The sequence below is a fragment of the Balaenoptera borealis genome (genome assembly GCF_965194805.1).
Source record: "Balaenoptera borealis genome assembly, chromosome: 13".
Lineage (NCBI taxonomy): Eukaryota > Metazoa > Chordata > Mammalia > Artiodactyla > Balaenopteridae > Balaenoptera > Balaenoptera borealis.
In genome coordinates this window covers 58826893-58844302 of record NC_138870.1, presented here as the reverse complement: position 1 = coordinate 58844302, position 17410 = coordinate 58826893, and the positions used below count along the sequence as shown (strand labels likewise).

At 36.0% G+C, this 17410-nt stretch overlaps 1 protein-coding gene across 7 annotated transcripts in view; it reads right to left on the bottom strand.

The window, feature by feature from the left end:
• Positions 1-17410, bottom strand: part of RAB3IP (RAB3A interacting protein) — a 60117-nt gene that overhangs the window by 4717 nt on the left and 37990 nt on the right. For 5 of the 7 annotated variants that reach the window (XM_082351686.1, XM_082351688.1, XM_082351687.1 and 2 more), the window contains 5 exons: positions 17119-17247; positions 15760-15872; positions 11756-11855; positions 11340-11409; positions 6759-7117 (listed from right to left, as the gene is read on the bottom strand). In XM_082351686.1, the coding sequence (XP_082207812.1) occupies positions 7035-7117; positions 11340-11409; positions 11756-11855; positions 15760-15872; positions 17119-17247 (495 nt within the window). In that variant the 3' untranslated portion in view covers positions 6759-7034. The other 2 variants (XM_082351684.1, XM_082351685.1) reach the window with 2 other exon arrangements.

Here is a 17410-nt window from a genome sequence, read left to right as displayed (position 1 = left end):
AAAGTATTTTCTAGCACAAACGTTAAATACAAATACATATTCACACTGCTTTGGACTGTTTTAAACATCGTGCCTTATAGGAAAAAAAAAATCTATGTAGGGAAAAACAATGAAGAAAATCTTTGAGAATAAAAGCTTCTGAATAAAAGCAAACCCGTTTTAGACTGAGTGCACAAAACAAAAAAACACAGGATTTACATGGTGGTGGTGGAAGTGGGTAGGTTGGTAGTTGCAACTTCTTTCCAGGACTGAACAAACAAACCTTTGTTCTTTCAATGTAGATGCTTAGTCAAAGGCTGTGGGTTTTCAGAGCTGGGAGAGATGCTTGGAGAATGCTTGATCCAGCTTTATGGAGGAGGTCAGAGAGGAGTGGCCACCTGCTTAACCTCTCAGGTTTTGGGGAACCAAGCCTGGACCAGAATGTATGTCTTCTGAGCAACTCCCAATCCAGAGTTCTCTCCACTGGGCCAGGCTCTCTCCCCAGCTCTGAACTTATAGAAATGTATCAAAGCCTTTCCCTCTTTTTTCAGAATTGGTAATCAGGGTGATGAAATCCTGTGTAGAAATGCTCTCAAGAATCTAAATTGTTAGTCAGCACCCTAACTCTTCCCTCTCCTCCACCTTGTCATTCCAACTAGCTCCTCTGTAGTCAGTCTTTTTCGTAGGTTTTTCCTCTGTCATAGTAGCTCAGGGCTCAGTGTCATACTGCTCTGACTCCAAAGTATCCCTAAAGCTCTCGTCTGATCTCATGGCTAACTACTCCCAAATTTATCTGCTGGCCTGTCCGTATCATTGAATTTAGACCTGTATATCCAATACCTACTTAACATTTCCACTTTGATCCTTAACAGGCATCTCAAACACTGTGTCAGACACTTAATTCTTGTCTCTATCCCACCATGTGTAATATGCCCCATCCCAGATTTCCTCATCTCAATAAATTGCAGCAGTAGCTAAAGCCAAAAGCCTAGGTTTCAGAACTGATTTCTCTTTCCTTTCCTTCTTCCAATTCATCAACAGGTCCTATTATCCCTTTTAGTTTTTGGAATTCAGGTTTATATAATTGGACTAATCATAATCCTTGGTTTGTAACACCCCACTATCATGGTCTGTGCATGATTCTATTAATTCATTTGTTCATGCATTTACTTTAAATGACAACTGAACCCATCACCCAATCCAGGGACTAGAACATTATCAATGATTTACTCATATATTTGCGGCTCCCAGTTCTCTCTCCTTATCTCCCTCTCATCCAAAGGTAACCCTATCCTGAACTTTGTGTTTATTACTATCTTGTGGTTTTTTATTAGTAGTTTTGTCTCATATACATAGATGCCTAAACAATTCGTTTTAGTAGTTTTTGAACTTCATGAGAAAAGTATTATGCCATGTGTAGCCTTCTGAGTGTTTTACTTTTTCATTCAATTTATGTTGCTATGTTCCATGTGAGCACACAATACTTCACCCTCCTGTAGATGGACATTTGGGTTTTTCCCAGGACATTATTATATATGTATTCTGGGACACTTTGTGCAAGTATTTCTCTTGAGTATATGCCTAAAAGTGGAACTGCTAGGCTATAGGCAACTAATGTTCAACTTTTCAAATGAATGGTTTTTCAGTAGTAGATACACATTGACATTCCCATTAGCAATATATGAGTAATGCTATTGATTGAAATTCTCTTCAAAACTTGACTGTGTTGGGCTTTTTAACTTTTGCTAGTTGGATAAATTTAAACATATCACTGAGGTCTTCACTTAGTTTATCTGATTATTAACAGAAATTAAAACCTCTTAATATGTGTATTGGCCCATATGCACTTCCAGTTCTGTGGAGGACCTGTTTCAGTCTTTCATCCATTTTTCTGTTAGGTTTTTTTCCTTATGGATTTGTAGAATTTCTGTATATATTCTTAATATTAATCTATTATTGGTTATGAGTTTTGCAAATTTCTTCTTACAGTTTACAGTTTGGCTTTAATATGTCTAAATTAACAATTTATAACAAAGCACTATTTTCTTTTACATTTATCTTTCATGGTCTCTTTTGCTTCCAGTTTAAGAAGTCCTTCTTAAAGCAGGATCAGGAAGATATTCACCTACATTTTTGAAATATGTTTCAACTATATTTTCTACATCAAAATTTTTAGTTTTAACTATATTTTCTACATCAAAATTTCTGAAGTTCCAGGACACTTAAAACAGTTGTTTTTATGTATGGTGTGAAGAAGAGATCCAATTCTGTATATTCCTCTTTTTTTGTCAGCTCTACTTAATAGTCCTTTCTATCATTGATCTACCATGCCTTCTCTGTCAATATGAAATTTACACCTATGCATGGGTCTGCATTGGGGCTCTCTATTCTATTCCACTGGCCATTTTTCCTGTTTCTGCACTCACGTCACACTCTTAAATACTTCAGCCTTATAAGAAGTCCTTCTCACAGGATAAATTATTCCTCCTTTTTCTTCAGAAGTGCCTTGGTCATTCTTCATCCTTCACCACGTCACATAAATTTCATTTTGTCAATTCAAGGAGAAATGTTGGGATTTAGTTTGGAGATGCACTAAATCTATATATCAACTTGGAGAGAATTAACGTCTTTTTTTTTTTTTAATGTGATTTTTCAGGCTTTATTTATTATTTATTTTTTTTGGCTGTGTTGGGTCTTCATTGCTGCATGCAGGCTTTCTCTAGTTGCGGCGAGTGGGGGTCTGCTCTTCGTTGCGGTGTGAGGGCTTCTCACTGCGGTGGCTTCTCTTGCTGCAGAGCACGGGCTCTAGGCGTGCGGGCTCAGTAGTTGTGGCATGCGGGCTTCGGTAGTTGTGGCTTGCAGGCTCTAGGGCGCAGGCTCAGTAGTTGTGGCACATGGGCTTAGTTGTTCCGCGGCATGTGGGATCTTCCCAGACCAGGGCTCGAACCCATGTCCCCTTCATTGGCAGGCAGATTCTTAACCACTGTGCCACCAGGAAAGCCCAACATCTTTTATATTGTCTTTCTATCCATGAACATAGGATCAATCTAGTCCTCCTTATTGTCTTTTAGTAAAGTTTTATAACTTTCTGCACACAGGTCTGTGTACAGATTACACAGTAATCTTCGGTTAGATTACTTAGCACTTTAGAATTATGTTTGCAATTGTTTGGTCTTAAAAAGTCTATTTTCTAATTGTTTGAGGTTGGTGTATGTAAGTATAATTCACAATTATATACTGATCCCTTATTTAGCCACCTAATAAGTTGATGGAAGATTTTATTTCCTATGTAGACAATCACATCATAAGCAAATAAGGACAGTTTACTTTCTCCTTTCCAATCATTATATCTTTATCTTCCTCATGGTGCTGCACTGGCTAACATTTATAGTACAATTCTGAATAAAAGCGAAGACAGTGGTCATCTTTATCCTATTGTTCACTTCAAAGAGAATGTTTCTAATGTTTCCTCTCTTAGGGTGATGTTTATTATAGGATGCTTGAAGATACCCTTTACCAAGCTGAGAAGCACCCTTTCGTCTACAGATTACTAAAAGTTATTAATGAGCATTTTTATCAAATGTTTTTCTCCATCTATGGATCAGATGTTTTTTCACTTTTATTCTGTAAATGCAGCAAATATTTATAAATTCAGTTTGCCTTTGCATATATATTCACGACAAAATGGGCCTATAATCTTCCTTTTCTGTATTGCCCCCATCTGGTTTTACTATCAGTTATATTGGTTTTTGATGTAGGAGACATACTTATTCTGTTCTCCAGAATATATCTAAGATTAGAATACCCATTCTTTAAAGTTTGGTAAAACCACCTATACCTAGAGTTTTCTTCACGGGAGGATTTCTAACTACTTCCTTTCCTTTAATAGCAGTAGTACTGCTCAGGCTTCTGACTTCTTCTTAACCAAAATATAACACATTTTTTCTAGGAATTTTCCCTTTTGCCTGAATTTTGAAACTTATTGCCATATTGTTTATAACATCCGTTAGTATGTGCAGTGACATACGCCTTTTCATTCCCAGTATGGGTTATTTGTGCATTTTCTCTTTCTCCAGGATAAACTTGCCAGAAATTTTTGTCTGTTTTGTTCATCTTTTCAAAGACTCAATAGCTTTTATGATCTTCTACTGCATTCTTGTTTTCTCTTTCTGCTCTTATCTCCTTCATCTTGTTCTCCTATAACTTCTTTAATTGGACACTCAGCTCATTTAAAAAATATAAATAAGGATTTAAAGCTATAAACTTTTCCTGGAAGCACTTTCTCTGTATCCTTGTAAGTTCTGATATTATTAGTCAGCTCTTAGTATTTTTAAATTTCTCCATTTTTATTATTTCTATTTTCTCATTAAGTCTTCTTGGTGCACTCAATTTTTAGTATTATGTAAAACCCATCTCTATGTCTAATAATATTTTTGTCCTATCATGTTTTTTTCTGATAACAGTATAACCACTCTAGCTTTCTTTTGGTATTTTCCTGGTATCTTTTTTCCATTCTTTTATTCCAACATTTCCATGTCCTTATGCTTTTAGTTATCATATACTTTAATCCAATTTGACTATCTTTTTACTTACTTTTTACTTCCGTATCATACTCTTTCTCTACTTGGTCTCTTCACTTTTAATTATCTCCATTTTTCATCTAACAAGAACTTTAATATATCCCCATGCTCTCTGGTCTCCTCCCATTCCCACTGTGTTGATACTGTAAAGAATTTTAGTTCTAGATTGTTATGGATATACTTGAAGTTTTAAAATTTTCTTTAGCCTTACTTTTTTATTCTTTTTATCAACAAACTTTCTCTAAGTATCTGATCACTTTTCTTCCCAAATCTCAAAGCACCTCCTGGATTTGTTTCTCTTTTAAATTTAGTATTTTCTCCAAAAGTGTGTCTTTTTTTTTTATTTACTGGCCACGCCATGCGGCATGCAGGATCCTAGTTCCCCGACCAGGGATCAAACCTGTGCCCCCTGCATTGGGAGCGTGGAGTCTTAACTACTGGACCGCCAGGGAAGCTAATTTTTTTTTTTTTTTTTTCTGGCTGCATTGGGTCTTTGTTGCTGCACACAGGCTCTCTAGTTGCGGTGAGCAGGGACTACTCTTCATTGCGGTGCACAGGCCTCTCATTGCAGTGGCTTCTCTTGTTGTGGAGCACAGGCTCTGGGTGCATGGGCTTCAGTAGTTGCATCACAAAGGCTCAGTAGCTGTGGCATGCGGGCTCTAGGGCGTGCAGGCTTCAGTAGTTGTGGTACATGGGCTCAGAAGTTGCGGCTCGCAGCTTCTAGAGCGCAAGCTCGGTAGTTGTGGTGCATGGTCTTAGCTGCTCCGCGGCATGTGGGATCTTCCCAGACCAGGGCTCAAACCTGTGTCCCCTGCATTGGCAGGTGGATTCTTAACCACTGTGCCACCAGGGAAGTCCCCCCAAAGTGTTTTTAATTTGCATCTTTGTGTGGAAAATCTTCTGAAGCTCTGAAAGTCTGAGTGCATGTTTATTATGCCCTCACATTAGAACTATCAAGACATAAAATTCTAGTTTCAAATTTCTTTTCATGTTCAATTTCATATTCTTGAGATGGGCATGGTAATGATGGTTTCTGCCATACCATTCTCAAATATCCTTTTGTCTGTGGGCTTCCATCCATCCTGGTGACTGAGTATTCTATACGTAAGGTTGACCAAACCTTTGAGACAGGACTGAAAGTAATACCACCTTCAGAACACCAGTTCTCTCATACACATCTGCTGTGAATATAAATTGGTTCAACTTTTCTAGACGGCAATTTGGCAACGCAGATCAAATATTTTAAAATACACATGTACCTTGCTTGACCCAACAATTTTACTTCTAGGCATCTATACGAAGGAAATAAGCCAACAATGTTCAAAGAAGTATACACAAGGATCCTCATCACAGCATTATGACATGAAAAAGAAATTTAAAACAAACTAATCTCCAAACACAATTAGTTACCATCCTATAATCAAAACCTTACATTGATCCAGATTTGTAGAATTTTTAAGTAAAAAAAAAAGAAAGTCTACTTTTTGTTTCAGAAATGTACACCCATAGGTAGAAAATATCTGTAAGTCTATTCTTCAAAAATATTGAGTAGCTTTCTCTAGATGGACGGACTAAAGTGGTTTCTCATTTCTTCTTTTTGTTTTTCTGTACTTCACTATACTTCTATCATGAAACTATTTACTTGTATAATTAATATTAATCAATAGTTTTTCCATACAATTTGTTTTACAATTTGAAACTGACAGATCGAGTGACTCTGTGATCAGTGTATCCTTTGCAAGTATCACTCTTTCAACCCACACCCCTTCCAACTCCCCAGAGCACACATCAAACTCCTAATTTATCTTTATACTCTTTCAATGATTACTACAGTGCTCAATGTATATAAAGTATAAATACACTACATCAAGATGTTCAAGACTGCATCTCTAGACTAAAACGTGACTGTCCTCTATTAATCACCATAATAAAGGGATTCTTTAAGTTACAGAGAACAGAATGAACAAAAGTGACTTTCTTTTCAGAAGAAGTCTTTCTTTAAATAAAATCTTTTTTTCAATCCTAACATATAAAACAGACAAAAATAGAGTCATTCTAGTTGGGGGGGAAGGAAGCTGATCCTGTTCACTTAGCCTTCTTGTCTTTTGCAGGCTGCTATGAAGTTTGAAAACTACAATTCAATATATTCAGCTGACCCTATGTATCATGTCAGAGCTAGAAGAGAAAGCAAAAACACACTCAATCTAATATTTATTTATTTAGCTTTTTTTTTGCAACTATAAATTACAATCACTAGTACACCTGTAATTCTTTATAGTGTGTTCAACTAAAGAATAAGCAAACACAGCATAGGTCAGTTTAAAAGAAATCACAGTACTTCTCAGTGTAATTTGCAAAAGAGGGAAAAAGTCTTGGACCCACTCCTTGGAAGGAAATAAATATCAAGTAACCATAAAAATATTCAGTCATTTTCCAGGTCTTCAGGGAGGTTCATGCATGGTCCCAGGCAGAGCATCACAGTTCCTCTTTGAAATATCCCAGCTTTGCCAGTGACATCTCTTTTCTCAACTGCATAACTTCCCAAAACATTTGATCAACTACACAGACAGAAAAGAGAAACACATAAATCATAAACTATTATCTTAATTTTTAATCTGTTTCACTGAAAATTTCAGATTAGCTGAAATGCCAGTCGGGCATCTCCTGATGATGTACCTAATGCTTAGACACGCTATCACTATTTCACACTAACTTCTCCATGTACTTGTGAGCATCCCAGTTTTATGAATAAATAAGCAGTATTTACCAATTTTGCTACAACGATTTGTTAGATACATCAATGACTGACTACCATTTTAGCCCAAAAGAAGGTAGGCATCTCAGTGTCCTGAGTAACTGGCAATGCTGCTGCCTTCTTGAGTAACTACACTCAGTGCTCAGTTACACAAGAGTTATTATCTAACTTATGCATCTTCTTGCTATAGTTTGCTGTATCTTGGCCATTTTTCACTTTTCATTAAAACTAACAGAGTAAACAGGAAAAAAAGGAAAACAAGAGACAGTCCAGAGAACTTAGTAACATTCTTTGTAATAATAGGGAAAGATTTTGTGTATGGCTCAATTAGAAATAAAAATAAATGCAGAGGATGAACCGTAAATTTCAATTATCTGTGCTTCTGAAAGTCCCCTCTATAAGTGGGAAGAAATTTGCTCTATGTTTTAGATAATAAAAGGTCTCTCTCTGACATATGATCAGATTAGATTGATTTAGATCAGTGGTTCTCAACCGGGGAGAATGTGTCCCCAGGTGTGCGTTTGGCAATGTCTGGATACATTTTTCATTACTAGCATCTAGTGAGTAAAGCCCAGGGATGCTATTAAACATCCTACAATGCACAAGACAGCCTCCCACAACAAAGAATTATCCAGTTTAAAATAATAATAGTGCCAAGGCTGAGAAACCCTGCTTTATATTTAACTGCCTTAAATCCTTTTTAGCACAACGCACAGATAATAAACAGATTGTAAAACTAACAATAATTTACTACAAACTCACTCAGTATACAATGTGTAACAAATGCTGTAAAGTGAAAGAGTAAGAGGAACCAGACAAGATATCACTTTTATCACCATCACCACAACCACTCATGATCCCTTCTTCCTGTTTTCACGAAGTAGAGTACCTTTCTTTCTTCCCTACAAAAACTTTTTTTATTTTATTTTTTTATTCAAACAGAAAGTCACAAAAATTATAATCATCCTCATCAGTTCACTCAGTCCCATGTAATTAATTTTTTTTCCATCTTGATCTTTTGTTAGCACTTTTATGAATTCATCAGTTTTCCATTAGAGTTCTGAAAATGCTCATTCATTCAGTTCAGCAGTATAGTCAGTTACCAGAAACTTGTACTTGTCAGTCTTTTCCAAGAATCCCCTGAAGATGAAACCCTTTTATAGGAACAATTTTGAAAAAGCATCAGAGTACACCCAGAACTGTCCGTAAATGACAAAAGACTTAAAAATGACCATGGTTAAAGATTTGATGAAAGTTCATAATAATGCAATTGACAAGGAAATTTAGTTATTTCTGAGATATACATTTTAAAGCAATAACTAGAATTGTGACTTATAACATTATACCAGAACATGTAAGATTTTTAGAAATTTCATGTAATGTCTGAAACATTTATATTAACATATTTCCATACAAATAACCCAAAGAAAGTTTAGTATTAGTTGTTTTTTGTTTGTTTTTTTATACTGCAGGTTCTTATTAGTCATCAATTTTATACACATCAGTGTATACATGTCAATCCCAATCGCCCAATTCAGCACACCACCATCCCCACCCCACCACGGTTTTCCCCCCTTGGTGTCCAGACGTTTTTTCTCTACATCTGTGTCTCAACTTCTGCCCTGCAAACCGGTTCATCTATACCATTTTTCTAGGTTCCACATACATGCATTAATATATGATATTTGTTTTTCTCTTTCTGACTTACTTCACTCTGTATGACAGTCTCTAGATCCATCCATGTCTCAACAAATGACTCAATTTCGTTCCTTTTTATGGCTGAGTAATATTCCATTGTATATATGTACCACAACTTCTTTATCCATTCGTCTGTCGATAGGCATTTAGGTTGCTTCCATGACCTGGCTATTGTAAATAGTGCTGCAATGAACATTGGGGTGCATGCATCTTTTTGAATTATGGTTTCCTCTGGGTATATGCCCAGTAGTGGGATAGCTGGATCAAATGGTAAGGTAATTCTATTTTAAGTTTTTTAAGGAACCTCCATATTGTTCTCCATAGTGGCTGTATCAATTTACATTCCCACTGACAGTGCAAGAGGGCTCCCTTTTCTCCACACCTTCTCCAGCATTTGTTTGTAGATTTTCTGATGATGCCCATTCTAACTGGTGTGAGGTGATACCTCATTGTAGTTTTGATTTGCATTTCTCTAATAATTAGTGATGTTGAGCAGCTTTTCATGTGCTTCTTGGCCATCTGTATGTCTTCTTTGGAGAAATGTCTATTATGGTCTTCTGCCCGTTCTTGGATTGGGTTGTTTGTTTCTTTAATATTGAGCTGTATGAGCTGTTTATATATTTTGGAGATTAATCCTTTGTCTGTTGATTCGTTTGCAAATATTTTCTCCCATTCTGAGGGTTGTCTTTTCGTCTTGTTTATGGTTTCCTTTGCTGTGCAAAAGCTTTGAAGTTTCATTAGGTCCCATTTGTTTATTTTTGTTTTTATTTCCATTACTCTAGGAGGTGGATCATAAAAGATCTTGCTGTGATTTATGTCAAAGAGTGCTCTTCCTATGTTTTCCTCTAAGAGTTCTATAGTGTCGGTCTTACATTTAGGTCTCGAATCCATTTTGAGTTTATTTTTGTGTGTGGTGTTAGGGAGTGTTCTAATTTCATTCTTTTCCATAAAACTTCTTTTTTTAACAAGGAGAAAAAATATGCTTGACAACTTAACACAAATCATCTGTTCTTCAGCTTAAATCATATTATCTACCAATAGGTATTCAAAAAGATTTAAATTTTATTAAAGTCATAAAAAGTACTGTATAGTTTAAAGACTGCTTTTATGCTCTGTGGCCTTTTGAAATTCAATGTTAATTAGAGACAGGTTTCACCCCTTTTCTTTTATGCATTAAAACCTAATTATACGGGATTATAAATAAATGACTGTTTTCAACGTACTAGAGCTTGAAAACGCTAAACTAAGTTTTTATCAACACGACTGATTTTTCCAAAGAATTAAGATTCACTGGTTTACATGACAGAAAGATAGTAGGCATCTACTAGTTTTTAAGTATAAGAAAATTTTCAGTGTTTAGAAAAATATAAACAGGAAAATTTCCCACAAATTCAAATACAAAACTGGCATGGACTTGTCCCTAGCCTAGTATCTGCTATTTCTGTTTTAAAACAATCATACATATTTTTAAAAAACCAAAAACAAAACCAGAAAAACAAAACAAAACACTGCTTTGGAGCTGTCAGGCCATATTAGTTTCTATGCCTGGTATTTAAGACATTTGGCTATAAAACCATAAGTAATCATGAAAGACTACATTAAAAATGCCATGAAAGACTACATTAAAAAATATCCAGGAGAGTCCTGGGCTGACTCCCCTGGATATATCATCTGCATGTCTCAGCTGATTTACAACACAGTAATCTTTATTCCACTCAGAATTATACTCAGGACTGCTTTATTAACTCACACATGAAAATAGAAAATACAGAAAAAAATGTATTGTTAGTGCCTTGTGGGTTCCAGTAATTAAAATAAATCTGGGGAACTCCCTGGCGGTCCAGTGGTTAGGACTCTGCACTTCCACTGCAGGGTACACGGGTTTGATCCCTGGTCAGGGAACTAAGATCCCACATGCCACGTGGCATGGTCAAAAATAAAAAATCTATTAAAAAATAAATAAAATAAAATAAAATAAATCTGACCATGTCTAGAGCTTGTTCATTTTTATTTCTTAAGGAGTAAATTCAATGGGCTTTATATACTCCTCTCACACTTACCATCTGGTTTATCATATACCCCTTAAAAGTTAAAACAGATCCTGCTTAAAACTCAAAATTACAGTAAAATGAGGCAAATATAAGGATTAAATACAACATGTTTAAAAGACACATTTGTTCCCAAATTCTTCACATATTTTATTAGACCTACAAAAGAGATTCAATATAAATGTACCAATAATAAAGTTTACTTGTGCTTACTATTATGTTCCATACTTTTTAATGAACTTTCATGCAAATATTTTATAATGAATTAAGAACACTCACCATCCTGCTGTTTCACAAGTCCCTGTTGAATATATCGAATGTACGTGAAAAAGTTACATACAGAAGTGATCTAGGCCAAAAAGAAAAAAAATGTTAAACAGTCAAATATCTCACATCAAAGCAAGCTTTATTAAAATTTGTGGTTAATGAGGAGCAACTAAGCCCGCACGCCACAACTACTGAGCCTGCGCTCTAGAGCCCTCGAGCCACAACTACTGCAGCCTGTGCACCCAGAGCCCGTGCTCTGCAACAAGAGAAGCCACCACAACTAGAAGCCCACGCAGAGCAACGAAGAGTAGCCCCAGCTCGCCGCAACTAGAGAAAGCCCACGCACAGCAACGAAGACCCAATGAAGCCAAAAATAAATAAATAAATAAAATAAATTAAAAAAAGAAATTTGTGGTTAAGTTACTTACCCTGTATCTGCAAAAAGGAGAAATATAATAATAATTGCTTGAGTCCCCTAATTTAATTCTGTGTTTACAGGGCTTACTCTGACCTGTGAGAGCACATTTTCTGTAAAACAAGGATAAATTTTAGTTTTTTAAATTAAAAGCATTTTGCCCCTACCTTCTGGACAAGTTGTGTATTCATTAAGACAACTAATATATGAGAACCGACCATGTACCAGGCACTTTGTGACGCTGGGCTATAATGATGAAAAAGACAAAATCCCTGCCCTTTGGGCTTACATTCTAGTATAAGCTTACAGGCATAGCTTTAACCATGGTTCTAGAAATAGAAGCTAAATGTGTTAATATATGTCCTATCCTGGGGCAAATTTACAAATGAGTAATCAGCTGCAGGGAAGCTCTCAGCTTTCCATTGGGACTTCAACTTCTCTCTCAGTTGAAAAAAACTTAAAAGTGACTGCTTAAGTCTCAAAACATGTTATTGACAGCTTGCAGGAGAACAGCTTTCAGATGGGATACTTTTTGGTGTGTTGGGTTGGTATATACGCATTTAATGTGGCACCTAGGCCTAAGAAATACAAAGGATAAGCTACCGTACAAATACACTGAATCTTAACAATTACACAAAGGGTACACTACTTTTAGACATACCAACCTTTCTCTTTGCATACTACAACATGTAAAATTTGGTATGAGGGCTTTCTGGCTGGGATTAGGCTGAAAGCCTCTTTTTTTTTTTTTTTTTTTTTTGCCACACCACTTGTCATGTGGAATCTCAGTTCCCCGACCAGGGATTGAACGTGCCCTCACTGCACTGGAAGTGCGGGGTCTTAACCAGGGGTCTTAACCACTGGACTGCCAGGGAAGTCCCCCTGAAAGCCTCTTGAGAGCAGTGAATGTACTTTATTCATCTTTAAATGCCTGGCACCAAGCATGCGCCTGGCACACAGCAGACATTCAGTGACTGTTGGTTAAGTGACAGGCCACCCGTCACTCCACTGCTCAACAGGATCAGGCTGGACTCACAGCAGCCCAGTTGTCAACCCCCTAAATGAGAAGCTTGACTGAAGATAGCTGTCATTCCTTGTCAATGCCAGATTAGTGTAGCTCTAAGTAAAATAAAGCTGCGAATAGCATTTTATACGACATTATAAATTATACAATTAAGAAAAATATATTAAATGAACGTTAATTTTCAGCTATACTTACCAGAAATATGATACAAATGTGCCTCCATATTAAACAAACACATGAGAATGTGCATTTAAAAGAGGGTAATTTTGGAAGTGGCCATTCAAATCACAAAAGAATTCTTACCTTTTCAAAGAGATTTAGCCTCATTGTTCCTTTATTAGAAAATTCCTTTAATGATCTACAACAATATTTAAAAGCACTAACTGCTAGCTTGGGGAGGATAGACAATCAAGAAATTTAAGGCACAAGTGTTAAAAGTCCTTGGAACTATACTATTTTAAGTATAATTTACACAAGAGAAAAAAGTAACCATCAAACTGATAAAAATCACCTTTTGGAAGCAGACATATACCTGTTTGTCTACTATTTTTCTAATTTTGAAAGGACTCAGGTAAAGTGGTTTTAAGCATCAACTTTTAAAATAATAAAAAAGTGTTTAAGTTATCTCATTTCTAAAGCCAATATATTTTTATTTGAGCTAGGATTCAACACTAAGTCTTCTGACCTCTAATTCCAATGTTTTTTTAACATGCCACACTACCTCAGTATCCCTTAACAGCTCTAGTCCCAAGATTTCAAATCCTTGTTTGCCATTTTCACTTAGGGATGTCAACATGTCTAAATCTAGACCTATCATCTTGTTTCCAAAACCAGAGCCCTTCCTATTGATTTCCAAAAGTTCACAGCATCCCTCTAATCAGTCACCTCTAATTCCTTTTTTTCACGTCTTCCCTCTCCATACACTCACCATCCTCTGAACACACTGTTTTCTTGTTCCTTTATTCAGTCATATGTACTGTTCCTTATCTCCCCAATTCCACCCATGCTTCAAAAGCCCAGATCAAATCAAATCCCAAGAACAGTCCCTGATCACCACCAGTGGAATGATCTTGCCTTCCACAAAATTCCCCGAGGACCGTGCCATTCGTTTAGTGATTATCTTGATAACCTCATCCACAAGAGCCATACTTCACGTTTCAAAAAAGAGGACAATATCTTCTTTAGTTTTCTCCACACAATATGCCCCCCAAACACCTTGGTTTCTGGCCCCATTCCCACAAAGACGACAATATTCTTAACGATGTAAATTATTCTCTAAACCTAATCTGTATAATTATTTTACTAAAATACTGTAAAAATCTACTTTAACTGAGATTCTGATTTGTTATCATTTGATATTTGCACGTTTAATGTGTAATATATAATACAAGCATAAATTTAAAATCCTACAGTAAAAACTGCTATATTTAAAATAAGGTATAACATAGAAATTAAAAGTACAAAAAGTATTAATGGGGGCTTCCCTGGTGGCGCAGCGGTTGAGAGTCTGCCTGCCAATGCAGGGGACACGGGTTCGAGCCCTGGTCTGGGAGGATCCCACGTGCCGCGGAGCGACTGGGCCCATGAGCCACAACTACTGAGCCTGCGCGTCTGGAGCTTGTGCTCCGCAACAAAGAGAGGCCGCGACAGTGAGAGGCCCGCGCACCGTGATGAAGAGTGGCCCCCGCTTGCCACAACTGGAGAAAGCCCTCGCGCAGAAACGAAGACCCAACACAGCCAAAAAATATATATATAAATAAAAATTTAAAAAATTAAGAGCTTTGAGATATAATTTAAAAAAAATAATAATAATAATAAAGCTTCGAGTAGGGATAACTGAAAATTTAAAGACCAATATCCTTTATGAATATTGAAAAAAAAAAAAAGTATTAATGACCAGGATAAAAATACCCACGTGTTTGTTGAAGGATAGAATTTAGGAATGAAAATCTCTTCCCCAAAATTCAGAGGCCACCATACTACAGGTGTGGCATGGGAGAGTGTAAAACAGGACATAACTCTAGGTAGACGTGTGGCTCACAGAGCAAATACAGGACTAATTTACCCAAATACCAACACTGTGTGATGCTGCTGAGAGTGTAACGTGCGTAACAGGAAACAAGAGCTATACAACTCCTACGACTGGCTTTAACAGACCTAGTAGTTAATCTCAACCAGCTATTTCCTCCTCTGCCTGCAAAATGGCCTGATGGGATTCAATTATTGCTTGCTGTGAGCTCTCTCGGGCTCTTCGGTCCCCTATACTGATCTAGTTCTTCACCACCAACTAAGCAGCTTCCTCAAAATCTTCTGAAGTCACTTTTTAAACAGCTGTGGCAAACGTTTTATGTACTGTTGGTTTCAGTCTTTCCTCCTCCCAGGACCGGATGGAAGACAGCTTGCCCTGCTACGAAATGTGGGAGTCACCCCTGAAGGTATACAACTGCCAAATATCTCTCACATATGGGAGACAGAGCTGTTTATTTACCAAAGTGAGAAAGTTTTATAATGAGAGTAGTAAAGGAGAGGACTAACCAAGCCTTCTGGTACCCTGTTTTCATGCTTGGTAAGACTTGGTCTAATTCACTGTCTTCTCAAACTATTTTTGATGGCAAACCTCAAAAAGAAATAATTTACACAAAAGCCCAGAACACATAGCTATACATATAAGTATAACAAACAAAAATTCTGCTTATGACCCACTAAAGAGATTTCATAATCAACTAATGGATTATAACATGCGGTTTTTAAAGAAGTTTCTAACACCTGATCTACCTGGATCCCACATATACGTTTGTAATTAAAAGGGCTCCCCACTGATGCTAAATTTGAAATCCCCAAACTGCCCGGGGATTGGTCTTTGGGCTGCACAGACTTTAAATAGAAAACTGACAAGAGATTTAACATTTAAAACCAGAAAATATTAAATAACCACAACACATAAAATTTTAAAAACTCAGTATCTTCCCTAAGACATGGTTTTGAAAACATACTTTGGTCCTCCACATTCAACAGCAGATGCTTTCACAAATCGAATAGGTTGTAGTCCCACTGGTTCAATGCTTAGAGTATTGTTTTCCACAGCCTCCAGAACAGCTGAAGCCAACTTCAAAAAAAACAAAGAAGTATTAGATGCTATGCTGGCAGGAAAATATAAAAATTCTATTCTATAATAAACTAGTTTTTAAAAATTATTTTTCCCAAGGTCCACTAGATTTGCCTTAGCTAATGAAAAAGAAAGAAACCACATAATCTCGGTTTGAATTCTTTTATAATTCAAACATTGTTATGAAAGGCAATTCAGTTATAGCTAAATAACTTTTCTTATTATCTAGAAGGAGATTAAAGACATTAATTCCACACCACCCCTTACCCACAATTAACATCCACTCGTAACGTCACTGCAAAATGAATATCCTAATGCTTCATTTTGCTAAATTTATGCATTATTTTTTCCTATTGGTCATTTATAACACAGTAATATGTGTTAATTATAGCTATATATTTACTGATCATGTATTTATGTGCACAAGAGTCTACAAAAGAATTAACTGAGTTATCAAATATTAAATGCCCAGATGGAGACGGTAGTAACTGATAAACAATTGATGAAAGACAAATTTCATTCTGGCAAGATTACTCATACTGAACAGCCTACCTAAAACCAGAGCCACAATGACTAAAATATCTACATATCAAAAGCATTTTACTGTTCATCTTAACTTTTCCTTACAAGCAGTGTTATATAATTAAATCCTCTAAAGACTTAACATAAGACTCTTAGGATTAACTTTCTTAAACACTGATTAACAGGATATTTGTAGACAAACTTTCCACATGTAAGAACAAATTAAAATTATGACCTTACATTTGTATACTGCCTCGTAGTATTTTTTTTTAAGTTTTTCTATCTACTTAATTCACTTCATTTTATCTTAACAATCCTGTGACACAGGCAAGGCAGGCATTTTTTTCCCATTTTAAAGATGAAGAAACTAAATAGGACTTCTTTTTAATCACATACAGATAAACCCAACAAACACCTTAGAGTGTACAGAACTTCCCTTGCACTGAACCTTGGACTAAAAATTAAGTCCTACCCCCTTACATATTTAATACTTCACTCCAATGCAACACACTGCAGCGTAAGTGATCCTCTGCTCAAATAAGGAAAGAGGTTCAGTAAGTGAGTGCCAAGAAATTATTATGATCCTAATATGGAATGGAGAAAATGGTAAAATATGACACTTTATAACTTATTTATGTAAGAGATATTAAAATATGTAACATGACTTAGTAAAAGGTATAGGAACAACTCTAATGCTTTTCCGTTAAAATTTGTTTTTCATTACCTCACTTTTTGAGAAGGTTAAACATGGAAAAATATCTTCCTGATAGATTTTGTCTAAGAAAGGACATGTTCTGTCCATTATGGGCTCATCCTTCCAAGATCTGAATTCATTATACAGGGACAAGTCAGCCTGACAAAAGAAAACACAAAATAACTTTTTAAAAAGTACAAACATAAATAACTTTATAAAACTGAAACCTAATTTAAATATTACTGAAAAAGAAATACTCTTTATTTAAAATAATAATTGAACCATTCTTGATTAGTTATAATACACAGTAGTAATTTTTCTT